This window comes from Uloborus diversus, chromosome 3 (genome assembly GCF_026930045.1).
Source record: "Uloborus diversus isolate 005 chromosome 3, Udiv.v.3.1, whole genome shotgun sequence".
NCBI lineage: Eukaryota > Metazoa > Arthropoda > Arachnida > Araneae > Uloboridae > Uloborus > Uloborus diversus.
The window spans coordinates 81,393,247-81,412,129 of record NC_072733.1 but is presented as its reverse complement, the minus strand read 5'-3'; the positions used below and the strand labels follow the sequence as shown (position 1 = coordinate 81,412,129).

Sequence of the window (18,883 nt, the reverse complement as noted above, 5' to 3'; positions counted from 1 at the left end):
ATCGTCAAAATGGATATTTCGGGTGTCTGTACGTTCCTAGGAATGTATCCACGTGTGGTCGGGTTGAAAAAAAAAATCAATATTCATTCGAGGGTGAGCAAAATAGAAATTAAGGCCGATTTTTGGGTGAAATTTTTTTCGCGAATACAATACTTCTTTTTTGTAAAAAGAAGTAAAAATTAAGGTAAAGAACGCATTGTAAAGAATGAAATAGAAGTCAAGCATTTCATTTAATTGACTCAGTTCACAGTTCCTTCGGTATTTTAACGCGATTTTAACGGCCTGATCAAAACTTTTGAAGATTTTGCATCACCATCAGAAAAGAATGAACTTCTTTATAATGTGTATTTTTTCTATTTCCTACTACAAATCATGATCATGCAAGTTTCAATGCTTTGAAGCTATACCCGTACACTGCAAAAAAAAAGCTATTGTTTTTACAGTATAATACTGGCAGCTCACATTCCAAAGAAAAACTGTAAAAATTACAATTCTAAACTGTAAAATTTGCAGTAATATATTGTTTTATAACAGACATTTACTGTGATTTTTACAGCGATAAATTGTAAAATTAGCAGTAATATACTGTCTTTTAATGGATTTGCCCTGTGAAATTAACAATGATTAATTGTAAAATTAGCAGTAATATACTGTTTTTTAATGGAACTGCCCTGTAAAACTTACTGTACCAAACTGTAAAATTAGCAGTAATATACTGTTTTAGGAATGACTTGACCTGTAAATTTAACAGAGATAATATGTAAAATTAACAGTAATATAATGTTTTTTTACGGAATTGCCCTGCAAAATTAACAGTATCAAACTGTATAGTTAGCAGTATTATGCTGCGGAATCAGCTGAATTGTGCCATAAAAGCAGCAGTAGTAGACTGTTTTATAATCGATTTGTACAGTAAAATTAACAGCAGTAAACCATAAAATAAAGTTATCAATTTTTATGCAAAAGGGTTTTTTCACCCTATCGTCTCTTTTCATAGCCGAAATCACTGCTTTTACAGCTGAAGTACAATACAGAAAAGTAAAGCAATTGATTCCGTATGTACGTTGTAGAAATCAGCCTACATACGAAACCGGTTCCTTTTCTAAAGTTTTTCAACAACAAAAATAATGTTTTAGGTTATGAAAAGCGACAAGTAAAGAAATATAAAAGCCTTTTACATAAAAATAGTTAACTGCTGCTAAATATATATTTTATTGATATTAATTTCCTTGTGCACAAAATAAATCAATGCCTCCCCTCTCTATATTTTATAAACACCTGTTAAGGAAAAAAAAATTGGCGCATTTTCATTTCTACAAAAAACATTTAGCTCTATTGCAGACTTAAAAATTTACAAATAGAAGGAACTTGCAAAATATGGTCTGAAGCTTTATTTTAAGAACAGTTATAGCCTTTTCATAAAACAAAACTTTTTGATCCATGAAGGTACTAAAAATGAGAAAGTTTTTTATATATAACTGAAAATACTACATCGTATCTTCAATAAAAGTACTTTTTTCACTTCCAGCGTTAGTGAGTTGCTAAAATGTGCAGCATAACGTGGGAAATGTTTTGCAGTATGCAATCCATTAAACCTTTAAGTTTATTTTAACTTTATACATGCAATTATGTGCATTTATTTTTCTTTTCTGGTAAAACAAAATATTTTCATGCTTTTCTTCTTTTTTAATGTTATAAGTAGCATTTGGACCTACTTTATTTGAGAAATACTAGTAACAAACTTACTTTATTGCACACCATACGTGCGGTAAACAGCATTTAGACTGCACAGAATGGTTTTTATTGTAAACTGATTATTATAGATTAGATAACTTTATCCTATTATCCTTTTAAAGTTTACATACATGAAAACAATAAATATGTGACGGTTCAAAATTCCAGAGCTACTAAACAAACAATTTTTCACTCGGTATAATAAAATATGTCAGGTTTATGAGTACTAGTATTAATTGGTTTTACTACTCCAAAAATTATATAACTTTATATTGTTATACAGTTTTCATGAGAAAAAATAAAACATTCATACCATTAAAAATTGCCAAATTATTTTATTTCGTCTACATCACATATAAATATCGATTAATAGTTTTTACAGTGAAATTGCAGAAATTCATTTAAAACCGAATGCTAATTTTGTCAAGGTCAACATTTTTATATTACAAACTAGATTCTTCTTTGTGACATCTTTGCCGACTTAGGTGCCATCATTAGGCCTTATATCATGAAAGCATCTGTCAAAATAAAAATTGTTAGAATGTCATAAAACTTGTGGACACCAAAAAAGATTCATGGAAAAATCAATTACGTAGGTATAAAAATACGCCCTAAAATGATTAATATTATGACTCTGAATGATTTGAAATTAAGGTTGCCCTGGGAGTTGCTTTTATTTCGAAACCGCTTAACATATACCTAAATTGTAATTGAAGCGTTTATTTCAGGAACCAGTTAAGCGCTAAATATGTTGTTTTAAAGAGAAAAAAAAACTGCTGTGCAACAATTTGCAAACTACGCAATTGAAACGGTCCTTATTATATCTAATTAAAGTAGACCTAATCTGAATACTTTACATAAGAACTCAAAAAAGAAAAAAGAAAGAACATAAGCTTACATTTTATCTTCCATGTCAAGAAATGCACTTATACTGGTTTCTGAAATACAATTCAAAAAAATCCTTCTAACTTTCGGTAGTTTTGAAGGATTTTGTAATACATAGGAGACCGTTGATTAAGAGTAATATTTATTTTTTTCGATCGGATAACTGAAGTGATCGGTGATCAGGAGAATAACTCCTTCTACAAGTTAAGTCTTAATTAAGAGGTTTTCCATCTCCAGCACAGTCACTTTTCTATGCCGGGCTGATGAGTGCTAATAAGCACGAAACTGCAGTCCTCGGCTGGAAATGACTGAGCTAGCGGTGTATTTCACGTAATTCTGCTTTAGCCCTGGCTAATGGGCGGTAATTTACTGAATATACCTTGCCTCGCGTTCAATCTTCGAGTTGAACCGAACCATTGCTTCGGTCACTCGTCTGGTCTGCCAATTCTATATTAGCAACCAGTTTGTTTCGCACTCTTGGCTTCTTAAGAGGTTTTCCATCTCCAACTCAGTCACTTTCCTATGCCGGGCCAATGAGATCTCATAAGCACGAAACTGCAGTCCTCGACTGGAAATGACTGAGCTGGCGGTGTATTTCACATCTAATCTTTATTGTTGCTCTCATTATGAAGTTGGCTTTAAATTTTGTTCCTTTAATTTTTACAAAAATACGTACAATAAATAATAAAGTACTTAACATTCTGTTTCGGTTCCTTCGATTTCATTAACATGTAAAAACAAAGAATCAGTGCTCTAAAATTTACTGGAAAATTAAAATATTAATAATAAATAAATAATGAAAGAAATGTATGTTTAATTTAGCTCTAGCAACAGAAATTTCTATATTACGGTGATTCTTGAAATGATAATTTTCAACTACCCGTAAAAACCAATATTGAATTACAAGTTTAAAAAACCCAGACGTAAATAAATTGTATGATCCATCACATTTTAATTAAAACAAAATTTAGTTTATCTTGTTCCAATACATAGTTCTTGATTGTAACATAAAACCTGACAACGGGCACACAAAAATCAGCTTCAGGAGCCCAGTATGGCACACAGACCGTAGAATAGGCTTTAGTGGCTAAGAACGCTCTAAAACTCAAAAGCATTTGTGATTACAAATTACATCCGAAAACATAAAAATATAAATGAAAAAGGTACTTATAAACTTCCATTGCCGGCATTCATGTCACTAAGTGAACCATCGCAACATCGTTCAGACTAGAGGCTTCTTTGAAATTCCAAGCGGAACACAACCACGAACTGCCATCTTGATAAAATGAGACCACCCATTCAATTCTGGCCACAAGTTACGTAGTTCTTTACATTTGCATACCACTAAACTCATAGAAATAATATTGCATTAGTGAATAAATTTAAATGAAGGAAATTCAGGCGGTTAGAATGAAATACTTTAAGACATTAATAAAAAATAGAAATATATTACAGGTCATCCGTTTGTGTGCACAAATTATAAATTAAACATAATGGAATAATTAAAACATTTCAAAAAAAAAAAAAAAAAAAAACTCTAGAGAAATATGTCATTGCAATTCAAGCTTTATGTGAATTTTCCCTAAAGAAAGGTTTTGTAAAACAATCAGCTACATTATTTTTAGTTTCAACAAATTTTATTCCAAATTCATTTTTATCAATCAAATTTCTTAGAAAATGGTACCCCACATCAATCTGCTTAGTTCTACAATTTTCTATTGCAGAACTAGAAACACCAATTGCAACTAGATTGATTAATAGTACTCTGCACTGTGACAATCTAAAATTCTGAACTCTTTTCGTGGCCAATTCATTTTAAATTCCTTTGATCCACATCCTTATTTTATTCACTAATTGAAATATACTCCACTTCCATCGTTGACAGTTCTACGCATTTTTGTTTGAATGTACCACCATATTATTCGTACCCTATCCCAAAACCACTACAAGCCTCCCCCCCCCCCCATTGAAATCCGGTCGTCGTGATTCGATTCGTAATCTGTATCAGAATGACAATGATTTATTCAATTTACAGACAAAATTTAGATTTCAGGGATGGACAAACCTTTCAGGTTGTCTCACAAATTTCCTCTATTACATCCGCATATAGATACGCATTGCAAACATCTACATGGAAATGGACTCAATGTAGTTTATACACAAAAATTTGAAAGAAAGCCTCAATCAAAGGAAAGGAAATTACTGCAGAGAACACGTGCGAAAAGTAACCTCCCCCCCACATGGTGGGCATTTAAAATTACCAGTCTGGCCTTGAATCGCATTATTTCATTCTGCTCATTTGTATTTTTAAAAACCACCTGTACCCTTTTTTCTTTCTAAAACTTTCATTCAGTGGAACCAATTCGTAAACGTTTCTTTCTCATGTCACCTGAATTTCTTGAGCCATTACGTTTTGCCAATCTTAAATCTCGGAAATGTTAGCTTCTACCTTACTTGAATTATCCCCCTTATCTTCATAAGAATCTGAAACTTTTCTTGAGTTACCATCACAAGTGAAATTAAAATATTTTGGGTCGTATTCAATGTTATTATTAGAACAATAAACCTCGGCTTCACGATTCGGACTTTAGAACCGTCGCCGTCGTGTCAATAGAATAATACATATCCCTGCTTTCTTTACTTTGCCTTGGACTTTCTTTAACCCATGTAATTCCCAACATGCTATTTTATGATTTTCAGGATATTCTTCTTCTACTTCAGATTTACTCAGTAGTCAAATAAGACTGTGTCCCTCTGTTTCCCGCTCCTGGGAGGGGGGGGGGGAGTCGACCAGAATTTATTTTCATCGAATTTAACATTCAGCGTTTCTGTCACTTCGCGATTTTTGAGATCCCAAATTCTGTAACCTTTCATACGAAACGCATATCCTACCATTACTCTTGTTGAGCTCTCATATCCAACTTGTTTATTTTCTGTTTTGGAAGTCCAATATACGAAATACAGTCAAAAAAAAAAAAAAAAAAAAAAAAAAACACGGGAGTGTGTAATAGATGGCTTTCTTCTCTCAAATAGCTCAAAAAAGGATTTGTTTAATAGATGGCTTTCTTCCCGCAAATAGCTCAATAAAGGTTTTGGTTTTTCCTTTTAAAGTCGCTCTAGTCCGTAAGTAGTGGAAGTACATAGCTGCTACGGCTCAAAACTGCTAAGGCCAACCCGATTCATTTACAAGTTTCCATTCATTAGTATTGACTTAGTGTTCTATGACCAAGGGCGCCCATATGCAAAATTGTAAGGGGGGCTCAGATATTTTTCCCATGGGTTAAGTGGGTATTTTCTCCATGCAACCCGATTTTAGGACAGATTGGAGTCATTAAAATATTTCAATTTTAATAACTTATTCATTGATAGCTGGAGAATAAATGTTTTTACATTTTTGCAAAGAAAAAATTACCAAAAGCAAAGAAGTTCTAATTTCAAAGGGGGGGGGGGCTCGAGCCCCCCCTTGCCCCCTATGTGGCCGCCCTTGTCTATGACGCTACTTTGTTAACTAGAGGATTTGTTGGTTTTTTTTTTCGATTCTTATGCTTTGGTCGCTAAGGTAAATTTCAAACCGGGAGTTCAGAAATTCCTTTCCGTTATCGGAGCTTTGCCGCAAATCTCTCTGTTATCTTTTGAAACCTGGCAAAGTGTTCTTAAACTTCACTTTTCTTCTTTAAGAAATAAACCGGAAAGTTTCTTGAAAAATAGTCTATTATTGTGAAAATAATTCCCCTCCCCCCTTAAAGCACTCAACTGCTAAGGAACCCATCGTATTTAAATGCAAAAGATCTTACTCGGCGTTGGCTTGAATCTCCGTTACAGGTTTAAACGAAATTCTCCGATTCGGATAACAATCTGACATATTTTTACTTTTGATATGCAGTAAAAAACAGTGAAGTACAGAATCACACGTTTCAGTATTTCCTATTCCTATTCAGAATCACAACTGACTACAACTGTATTTATGTCGAGGACTGCATACTAAGTGCCTTGCCTCCATTATTTTATATACCGATAGATGGCAGCACCATCACCGGATCGAACAGTTAATGAGAATTTAGAACTAGTCCAAGAGCTAATAGCTACCTGGTGCTAGCACCCCCAGAGGTATCGTTTCACTTGGAGGACATTGAGACCACGAGCATATTTAACGTCGCCCAGTCCCCTTTAATGACGACGGTGGGTCTTCGACCAGCGAGGATCGAACCCGAGACCCTCCGGTCCCGAGTCCAATGCCTTACCGATCAGGCTACCACGGCCAGTTTCAGTATTTATAATATACTTTTTGTTTTCATCATGAACGCGTTGATGCCAAACTTTAAGACTCAAAGTGTTCTAAAAGTTAAAATGTAAGGAAACTGATGAGTTTCAAGGTTACAAGAGTTTCAAATTTTACTGTAGTTCTTGAGCATCTACTTTTCTAAATGAGCATGCCCTTCAAAGCGAATAAAATATGACAAACAATGCATAATAATGTAAATATTCTACTTTAAATTAAAAAGATGTAATTTTGACGAGAACGAAACACTGCCAAATCAGAAATGAAAAGCTGAAAATTTTAAAATATATCAGGTACGACCTGAACTTAAATATGTTGGGAAGTCGAATAATCTCAATTTGCCAAATGGAACTTACATATTTGCCGATTAATAAAATACTGGTGAATGCACACATTAAGTACACACAATTAAGTACAATATATAATGAAATTTGGACATTCGAGAATTCAAAAATTGCAACATTAATATTATGTCCCCAAATTTTCCGAATAGCCGGACAAAATTTTCCCAATATGACATTTTTGGGGAGGTCATAAAGACTTCCCGTGACCTCCAATCGAGTGCCTTTGAATATAGTTTCTAAAATTATTTTTATGTTCACAAGTTTCAATGGTACTAATGCAATTTTCCTGAAGTAAAACTTTAATTTCCTGCTGACGCAAATATAAAACTTTTAAAACACAAGGGTTTCGTGTTTGTATCTTAAGATGCTTATTTTTTTTTAAGTTTGAGTGCTTCATTGGGGATTTTTTTAATTATTATTATTTTAGTTTCGATCAATAAGTATGAAAGCTGGCTCCAGATTTCAGAGAATTTTGAGTTGTTCAGACATCAGAGTATTGTATTTCCAGTGTCAAATTCTTCAACAAAAAATATCAGTAAATTTGATACTGTTTGCATGTCTCTCTGTCACGTTGTTTTGTTTTTTTACATTTTATTCATCGAATTATGTACAGAATATAAAAGTTACTGACGCTATAACGTAATGTTTTTCAATAAAATGGTTAAATGCAAAATGTTAAAGAATTTAAAACTAAACATAAGAAAGGAAAAAAAAAAAAAAAAAAAACAGAAGAATGAAGTCAATCGCGATATGCTAAAAATTCACTAGAGAACATAAAAATTTAAATTTTAAGTACTGACATAGTATATAACACAAAATACAATCGTATACAAAATTTAATAATCTAATAACTTTAAATACGATCAAGAAAGGAATTTATTTATTTTTAAATAAAATTTGAGTTTCAGAAAATGTTTAAAAACTATCATACGTGCAGTAAAATATTCAGAATCGCAACAACTACTCGGATTTTTGCTATAAAGCAATCGCTACAACTTAGTTAGCAACTATAAGAAATTGCAAAGTCAATATCAACGAATATTGGGATACGAATAGCGATTTCAAAATAAACACTGTTATTTTACATACATTCTCGATGATAAAGAAAACTACATTTTGAGGAAAAGGGAATGAATAATATAACTAGCACTTACCTTAAACTTTGATTACAGCTGAACAGTCCTGGCTCAGCACACCCGAATTATCAAAAAACATGGCTGCCAATACCTTGAATTCATTAGTTTCTCTTCCCGTATGAAAGAAAACCTTTTGCGCATCGGTTTGCGCAATCTAAAACATTTTTAGTTTTTCTCTGTTATTTAGCTGAGCAGTATTAAACTGTAAGAAAAAACAGTATATTACTATAAAAACAACAATTATTTTTTGCAGTGTATTATCAAGTCAGTATTTTAAACAATAGTGGGTTAAATTAAATTTGTTTTTGAAAAACTCAGAACTAAGTAATTTGTAAAAATTACTTCCGAATTGTAATGTTTAAATTGCAACAAGCACAATTTTTAGCATCAGTATTTTTCTCATCTAGCAATTGAAAAGCTGAAAGACAAGAAATGAGTATATGCAAGAGAAAATGCTTTGTGAAGGTAGTTTTTTAAAAATAATATCCGTAAAATAGTTGAATTTTTTTCCTTTATGCTATGATACATAAAAAAATGAGTTTTATTCTAATCGTCAAATGAAAATAAGACATTTTTTACTTACGGCATGCCATAGGCTCTGACGCATCTCTTTCTTCGTAACCAAAAAGTCTATTTCCGGACTGACCAAAGCAAAAGTTTCTGGAAAATTAAGTATACATAGGTAGTGCAAGAATTATTAAATAGTTGGACAATACGGAATACCGTTGTTATTCTTCAATTAAGTGTAACTATTGTGTGGTAATACCAGGGGTACCCATCCTTCTAAGAGTAAGCCCCCCCCCCCAAATACCATGAAGATCTCCTAAATCGAGCCCCCCCCCCCCCAGAAAAAAAGCACTTAACACTCTAATAAAAGTTTGGAGAACAAATTTACAGCTTAAAATAAAAAATTATTGTTTCAATGCAATTTTCATGAAAAAAAGTAGTGTTCTTCCTTTATGTACTTAAATTTTAAAAACAATTTTCTAATTTGTTCACTTTGAAAAAGGTAAGTAATCTTATCTATTTCACTTTGCCTCACATTCCCTTACTTTACAAATTTCTGGTTAAGATTTCGAATTCAACTATCCTGGTTTAGTGATAATGGTTATCGACGTGGCCCATGATTACATGAATTCTTTTCTTTTTTTTATTTTAGGTTCTCGAAACATAACTTTTAAAAAAGTAATTATTTTGATAATTTAATGATCGATTTCTTGTTTAAGATTCACACAAGGAGTAATAAAAATAAAATTTGATTTATATTAAAATTACGTTTAAAAAAAACTCTGGTTAAATGTCTAGTTACTGTCCCTTCTCACAATATATTTTGCATCTTTGCAACAAATTTTCCATATGGCGGACGTGAAATAAAGAGAATATTACGGTATAGAATCATTGTTTAATGTATCGTACCCCAACCGGGGTGAAATTTTCAGTGCTCTAGTCTCAAATATTATAACACGCGCATCTTTACCGGTTAGTTTTATTGTCTTTACTTACTGTCAAATATATAATTTTGAAACTAAAACTCTTAAAAAGGAATCGTCTATGTAGAATACTTCCTGAAATTTCCTGAAATTAAACGGCAACATTTTGAACTTAACTTTGTTTATTATTAATTTTATCTTATAAAACAATTTTATAAGTCAGTTGCCAAACAACCCCCTAACTACACATCTATGTTTGTTTATAGCGTCGTAACACACAAAATTCGAACGCCTGTGCACAATTTGGGAGGCTCTCATAGAACTAGAAATTAACGTCATCACAGCAAATCATGATAATAGTGGTCCTTAGACACTACTGGAGCTTTGGCGCTATTTTGATGACCAAGGTTACTCTTAATGGTCCTTATCACTAGGAATTGCGTTTTCAACTTTAAATGTCGCCTGTTCTTTCGCGTAATAAATAGTACCAGAGCTGATTTCCAATCATCCTATGTCTACGCACACTCTGTTCACAGAAAAGGTAGACTGAGAGTAAGTAAATAGGTTGCTAGAAAGTTTGCCACTTTGGTATTTTTGGGGGGAGGGGGGATATGGAAGCCCTTTCTGGGGGGGGAGAGGTTCTTCCCGCAAATTTGCCGAAATTAGTGTCTTTGAAGTTTGAAAGTTTGAAACTTGAAATTAGTCTATCTTTTGTACTACTGTTCGTGAGAGGACAGGTTTGGAAACCCCGACAATTTTTCGAACCTGAAATTCCTGAAACGCTGTTTTAGATGATCTCCAATGATATTAGGAGAAGAGGGGGTTGAAGAGCTCTCCCCCAGACATTGTTTAGAAGTGCTGCCCGTAAACGAACGTTTAGTTGATCTTTAATGATGGGAAGGAACGTTTGTAAGGTTTACGGGGGAGGGAGGTTCTATCCTGGGAGTTTCTCGAAATTGAAATGCTACATACGCAATTGTAGGTTGCAATTGTGGGGTTCGGGATCCCCTGGTATTCTTTGCAAGTCAAAGCTTTAAATAATGATGAGGAAGGGGAGTTTCTAGTCTTCTTTATCAAAATTGAATTTTTTCACAGTTGTTGGTTGCAATTGTGAGGTTTGGAAACTCTCCCCGGTATGCTTCCAAAATCGAAGCTTCAAAAACACACTTCTATGCTACCTTTGGTGACTTAAAATGAAGGAATACGGTTTATCCTCTCTTATTTATTCTAATTATTGTTGAAACTGTGGTGGAAAACCCACGTTCTATTTTTCTTCTTCAAAACCATTGGACAGCTTTGGTTGGTTTGTACAGCCTAGTATTTTTTGTCCATTTAGAATATAAAGCCGTCTGCGGCCCCAATAAAAAGAACTTTTAGCATTTTGGACTACTGTAATGTACTTTTCAGTGAAACCTTAGGTCTTTTTTCAACTTTTTTTTATTCTGAAAATCCTATCTCCTGGATCTCTTGTTTAATTTTTTTTCCACATTCAAACACTTTTTGTGTATGTTCTTTGGAATATTTACAAAATCTCCCACTGTATTTTAACATTTTTTTTTCTTTTCAAATTATATTTCGATTTTTGGTGGCTCCTGTGTTTTTTTCGATTTAGCTGTGATTTTCGTGATGATATTTTATGCAAACAGTTAAAGATTTAAATATGTCGTGGCCTTTTTAAGCTATTACTTTTATTCATCAATTCATTTTTTCAAAATGAATTTCTCCGCGAGTTTACACTAGACTATTTATTTTTGTTGAAAAAAGTTTGAAACGTACGTTCGGGAATCGTTAATTAGATAATCTTAATAGTACATAATTTTGGATGATTCTATTTTAAGATTAGGACCCTATCTTTTAAAATTTTGCATATTTATTACAACATGATTTATCTAATGCCCACTGAGCAGTTGTTTTATTAACTATATTTTTTTCTCCCGTACTTGATGGTTTGTTCCTTCAGCCATACTCAAAGGATAAAAAGCGTCCTCAGATATTAAGTGTAAGAAACTAACTACCCATCTAGAACAAACGGGCAATCCCACTGCAACGTCCGCCATATGAAAAAGAATAAAACAATAGAAAAGATATCGTTTAAAAATGATAAAGGTAAAAATAGTTAGCTGAATAGGCGAAAATTACTCCCACCCCCTCCTCCACCCTCTCGATGAAAATAAACACATTCTTCAACTAAAATGACTAAAACCAAAAACAATTCTTTGCAATTTAAAATATTTCGCCAAATAAATAAAAAAATACAATAAATTATATTATTAGTTGCATTAAAATGTAAACAAATAATCCCGCAACTCTATTGTTTGTAGCCAAAGTCGCCACGCTACCATGTTACGGTAATCCAGCCGATCAGTGAGCAAAGCGAACTCCGATTGATTAGCGGTCCGATGTTTTGAACGAAAACTTTTAAATCCCGCTGTCTCGCTAAGCATTTGTCTCACTTACCATCTCTTGTTGCGTACTTGAATGATCTTTTTAAATTGCCAATTTTTTCTTTTCACCAAAGATAAAAATCTTCCGCTGCAATGATCTTTTGTGTACAGAACTACCCTGTTGTAATTTATCTGGACGAAAATAAAATTTGTTTCGTCTTTAAATTCCACCATCTTTTTCTTCAATAATGTACTGATTAGTTTGATAGTTATTAAAGTATCCTTGGCATTGGGGCCAAAATTCCGATGGATTTGAGCCGAGAAACAAATGTTGCTTCGTACGATACTATCCGATCATTTGGTTAGGAAAACCTAAAGCACCAATCCGATCACATGGTTTAATTATGACGAAAAATACGCGTTTTGTGTGAACCTAGTGAAAGAAATCCGATTTCTCTTCCAGTACTTTACTTTAAAATATATCACGGGACCTAAAATCGTTTCTTTCAAGAAATGAAGGCTTCACTCTCTCTCTACGTTTTATCTGTCCTCAATTGACATTATCACGTAGGAAATTTTATCACAAAAAGCAGAGCTGGCTTTCTTATTGTCCTTTGACAACGGGTTAAATATTTATTTCAGTTCTCGCTCAACAATAGGTTAAAATAAATATTAATCATTTGGGAGATATAACCATCCAATGTTTAAATGAATTAATTAACAAAAACGTTTCCGATTCGATCCATCGCACTTCGAAACCATGCTTGCCACAACTTAATTACACGCAAAAAATTTGAACAAAATCGGTCCAGCCGTTTAAAAAAGCCTTATGGTGACAAACATCCGCACAGAAGATTATATATATATATATATATATATATATATATATATATATATATATATATATATATATATATATATATATATATATATATATATATATATATATATATATAAATATATATATCTATATATATATAAATATATATATCTATATATATATATAAATATATATATCTATATATATATATATATATATATAATTCAATTTGTTCATTTATTATTACTATTTTAATTTTAAGACTGCGAAGGCCTTCCTTTATTGAGCATCTCTAAATTAGAATTGGAATGGAATTCTGAAAAAGGGCGGGGAGGTAGCACCATGTATATTGCTTCGAAGTCGGCCCTGAAGTACACTCAGGGCCGGCGAGAGGCCATGCCAGACAGTTTTAATGAGAATAAGAGGCCGGAAAACCAACAGCCTTGGCTCTCGTCAACCCTGACTTTGCGTACATTCATAAATTACCTCATGGGTACTATTGATATTAAATCTATATCCAGTATCTGATTGCCTCCCAAGCCTCTATTAAACATAGGCATGGTTCAGGCGCCACCAAATTTGACGGTGGTCCTTCAAACTTGTATTCATTAAGAGAGTGTTGCGAGTAAACCACGAATCGCAACCGGCCCCGCTACCCACCGGCCCTTCGGACGATCGCTCGACCGCCCGATTGCCCAGTCCGGCCCTGCCATTATGCCACATTTGTTTATTTTTTCTGGAATTAAAAAAAAAGTAAATCGATTCGCATTCGCAGTCTGGTTGGCAGCAATTTGCTCTTATCCAAGCCAGACACGTGATTGACGTCGCCAAATGGAGCATTACATCTCTACAGTCTATCTTTTCCAAGAACGCGGTATAGATTCCAATGCATCCAATCTTCTATTTTAAAAACTGACTGTTAAGCCGGTTAATTGACCTAAAATTTAACCCCAACAGTATGGGATTTGTACTGACCAAGTAATGAAGAGTTGTTTAACTGCCCATACTTGTTTTTCTTGTGTTGTTTAGCTTCATAATGCCCTTGAATATCGCATTTCGGAGCCCACAGATTTTCTGCGTAGTCATCTTTTCCTTTACGAAGCAATCTTACTTTCCTAATGAAGAAGCAACTCTTTTTTGATTCATCTAAAAACAAAAACCGTTGGATTAATATGATTGAATTCACGATGAAACATTTTCTCAATTGAGATTTTTATTTTAAAATTAAGTTTGAGTGCATTTTGTTTCACAAACAATATTTTTTTCCATAAAAGACAAAATCTCACCTTATCGTACGAACATCTTTTCTTAAACTGGTGAGTTTCATAAAATATCAAAATGTGTTATGCAGTTGCTTGTTTATTTATGAATATGTGTCTCTTCGGGTGAAAAATGATGCCGAGGAATTTTAACCAGAAAAGGATATAAAAGATACCTTGGTTATACCTGTAGTTTAAACTTGCCAGTAATTACTCTGAAAATTATTTTATTTTTTTGAACATTATTGCTGAAGATCTGCTTTTCAATAGTGGCTATGGGACGCAGGGTTGATAAGCGGCTCCATTAGGCAACGAAATCTTTTCCGCCTCTAACATGCATTTCGTAGGGACTAAAAATATTGATCACTGAACAACATTCGTGGCTAATAAAATAATGTTAATTTAAAATAGACGAATTTGTTTTTCTTGTTCATTACATGAAATTCAACACTGCAAATAATCGGTACACGTTTAGAACACTGTAAGTGTTCCAGTTGCCTGAATACATACTCTTGTTTGTGAAAACTGCAACACCATGAAGAAGCATCGTATTTGAATGAAATTTAATACACAGTTGAGTGGTAATGGTACAAATAAATGATTATATTTTCAAATCAAACAAACAATAAAAAGAGATAGAAATTAGTATTTTGTTTGGCCGCCACGCGCCGCAATAAAAAGCTGCTACACCACTCGGCATGAAGTGAAACAATGTTTTAATATCTGCTTGCAGAAGAGAACTCCATATTGTTTGTATGCGCAATCAAAGTTCGTCTGTCGAAGCAACAGGACGAGGATCACGAGCGAGACACCGCCCAACAAAATCCCACACATGTTCAATCGGTGACATAATATGCAGGCCAAGGAAGAAGCTGTCTCTGCTGTGAGTCAAGGTAGGATTTGACAGTCCTGGCGACATGTGGACGGACAGTATCCTGCTGGAATACAGCCCCTGGCAATCCTTGCAGGAAAGGAATAGCTTGGGGCTGTAAAACTTCGTTTATGTATGGGTACTGTTCAAATTGCCCACGATTTGTAGCAATTGTGATCGTCCATGATATGCTATGGCACCCCAGACCATAACTCCGGGTGTTCGCCCACTGTGGCGTTCGATAATGCACTCCGGAATGTGCTGTTCACCGGCATAGCGCCTGACACGAATTCAACCATCATGGTTCCACAAATTGAAGCGGGATTCGTCAGAAAAGACGACCTGCTGCTAATCAGCACGCCAGCTCCTATGCACATTGGCCCATTGTAGCCGCAGTCGGCGATGGTTTTGCGTGAGAGGAATCTGTATAAAAGAATCCTTGCGCGCAGTCCATGCTGCAGCAGACGTCTCCGAATTGATGAAGCACACAATGAAACACCTGTAGCTGTTGACCACTGTGCTGCCAATTGTCTAGAAGAAGCTATGCGGTCCGTCAGCGCCATACGCACCAGGTGTCTGTCATCCCGAGCTGACGTCACATTTCGGGGCCCACTCCCGGATTTCCGAGCTGTTCGACCCTCGTCCGTTCACTGCTTCCAAACACGCATGATTGTGCTGCTGTTACGCTGCACACGAGCGGCTACTGTACGATAAGACAATCCAGCTTCACGAAGGCCGACGATTCTGCCCCGTTCAAACTCCGAAATGTGCTCAAATTTCGCTTTCTTTCGTCGAAGAGGCATAGTAAAGATTCAGTCAACGTTTACTCTAGCATATAACCACCGATAATCATATGCATCTCGCTACTACTGTCTATTTATATTCGGTTCGATCCTCCGTTCAGAGGGCGCTGCTCAGCATACGCATGCGCTACCGGTCTGCAATTCTAATCATTTGCATATCATGCCGTACTTTACTTTTCCGGCAAATTTCAGCTCTCTCGCGTAAGTCCTTCGTGGTGTTGCACTTTTCACAAACAGGCTGAGAATGGAGTGTATTTCCATTCTCAGGCCGCAGCAACGTGTGGCTGGGTCAGCTAGTAATATATAAGGATGTATGTGAGAGTGCTATTAATATTTTTTAGCTACGGTATACACTAAGTATTTTATTTTACATATTATGCGGATTATCCGCGGTTTTCGCTTATCCGCGATTACCGCGCCTCCCTATTCCGCGGATAATCGAGAGTTTACTGTATTATTAAAATTCTTGATGAGACTATTTGACCGTAGAAGACATAATACATTTGTAACTTATTAAAATAAAGTCGATTTATTTCAAATAACTATCTGCTTTGAGAACTTTTGAATTTGTTTATTTCAGTGGTTCCCAACCTTTTACGCTTCGCGACCCCCTATGTGTCCCCTATATACATAAATATGTATATTTGTGTGAATTTCTGCTTCGGCTCAGACATTGCGCATTTTTAACATAATAGCTCAAGGTGCTTGAGATATTTTATTCAAGCTTAATGTTTTTTTTTTAAATTTCTACCATAATTGCAGAATAAAAAAATATATGTAATGTCGATAATGTTAAACATGCATTTCTGTACTTTCAAAATTCATGCGTCCTAGCAGTGGCGAATGCAAGATTTGGTTTTCTCCAACTTTCATTGAAGTGAATGAATGCATTTTCTTTTAACAAGGCCACAGCGAGAACAAAAAATTGGGAGGATGGCGTTTCGAAGACTCTCAATTTTTTATAAACGGATATATAGCCAGAGAGTCCAGATTTATGCTTGAATGTGGGGAGGGGGAGGTGTCATTACTAGCATGTAAGTAATCAAATTAAGAGAATTGCATTATATAAGTGGAGAAAGAGAATTAGCAATAAGAATCTACAGTATGTGTATCATTCGTAATGGTCTTCCCCTGGAAATTGTTTGAAATTGTAGTGATAAAATTGCAGTTTACACGATCTCTGGTGATATTCGGAGGAGGAGGTTCAGGGACTTTTATGAACGGTTGAAGCTCGAAGACGGTCTTTGAAATGTCTTGAAGTCCTAAAAATGAAGTTTTAGACGATTTATAACGATGGGGAAGAGGGAAGATGGATCGGAGATGCTCTCTAAGTTTATGAAAATTATATGTCCTGAATAAGGTTAGTTGTTGGCTATCTTAGTGACTGTTAAGAGAAAAAAAGGGGTTCGGGCCACCTATCCTCCGGAAAATTTTTGAATTTGCGATTCTAAAAATGCAATTATAGGCCATATTGTAAACATTAGGGAAAAGGTTTGGATTTAAATCCTCCCCTCCCGAGGAGTTTTTTCGAAATTCAAGTTCCAAAAACAAAATTTTAGACGAGTTTAATGACGCGTAGGGGAAGAGAGGATTTCGGGTGTTCACAAGGAAATTTTTTAAAATTTAAGTTCAACAAACAGAATAGCAAGTTATATTTTATGAGAAGTGGATATGTTCGGGGACCCTCATCCTGAGATTATTATTATATTTTTGAAATTTAAGCCCCCAAAACGAAATATTATATGAACTTTTATGTGAAGAGGAACAGCAGATGTTGCGTCGTACTTTAAAAATCCAGGAGCAAAAACTCTTGAGGCTATTTATTTACAAAAATGAACAATAATGATTACACAAGTCATATGAACATAAATAAATTCAAACGTACTATTATGTCGTACTTAAAGAACCCCGTTCAACAACGTGGTCGTACATAGTTCTTACTCGCCTTACTTAGCGTGTTGCCACTCATTCGTAATAATAAGTTGCTTAGGTGTTGTTTTCGAAGTAACTCTCAGCTGGAGGTTCGTACGTAACAGCAGGCACTCCCCTAGAATTTGTTTTCGAAATTAAAATGCTTTTTTTTTTTTGATGAAGTTAAATGACGGGATGGGGTTCAGAATTCTTCTTCGTAACATTTCAAAAGTCAAGTTTAAAAAAGAAAACTACAGCACACCTTTCTTGATAAGGATTGGAGTTTAGAAAATTTTCTCGCAGAAGTTATTTGAAATCGAAGTTCCAAAAACGGTTTTGGATGATGTTAGAAAAAGTAACTTCGGGACTCTTTTTGCGGAAATTTGTGGAGATTGTTCTTAAACCAAAGCTTAAGATAATTTCAGAGGACGTTAGAGGATCAGGTTCTCTAGCATGAGAGGGAGGGGGGTTGCTGTCGTCCAATAGCCCTCCTCCTGGATTCGCCATTGCGCTCAAGGACTGATGTTACTCTAAAATGATGCCATTCCCCCCTACATATTTCAATTTTTCAACTATGCAATGATATGATAGGAATAATATTGCGACCCACAGGTTGGGAACCCCTGGTTTATTTGTACCGGTTTTATATCTGCATTTTCACTGTGAACACTTTACCTTATATACTACTAACTTCACTCCATCTCATCTGGTAAAAGGGTCATAAATGCATATCAAAAAGAAATTGTCGCAAGACTATTTAAATCGATTTTTTCTTCCTGAAATTTTATGTAATGTTTCTTCCTTAATGCAATGTCAAATAACACCAAAAAAGAAACCCAGTTTTTTTTTTTTTTAAATCTTTTTACCCCACTTGTCTCCGCATTTCATATTTAAACCACTTAGACCGGGATACCTCGCCCTTTTTCGTTATTCATTGCTAACAAGCTAATTTTCCGTTAGCAGCTTCATTTTGTCGAGACTCCCAACATTAGCCAGTACAAATATTTTGTAAGTGGTAGCTAACAGG

General features: G+C 34.6%; 1 protein-coding gene across 1 annotated transcript in view; it reads right to left on the bottom strand.

Moving 5' to 3' along the window:
* The window catches only part of LOC129218820 (uncharacterized), an 86,199-nt gene that overhangs the window by 35,114 nt on the left and 32,202 nt on the right, over positions 1-18,883 (bottom strand). The window contains exons 3-4 of the mRNA XM_054853142.1: positions 14,020-14,158; positions 8,962-9,038 (exon numbers count right to left, since the gene is read on the bottom strand). Coding sequence (XP_054709117.1) covers positions 8,962-9,038; positions 14,020-14,158 — 216 coding nt within the window. The remainder of the gene's footprint in view (positions 1-8,961; positions 9,039-14,019; positions 14,159-18,883) is intronic.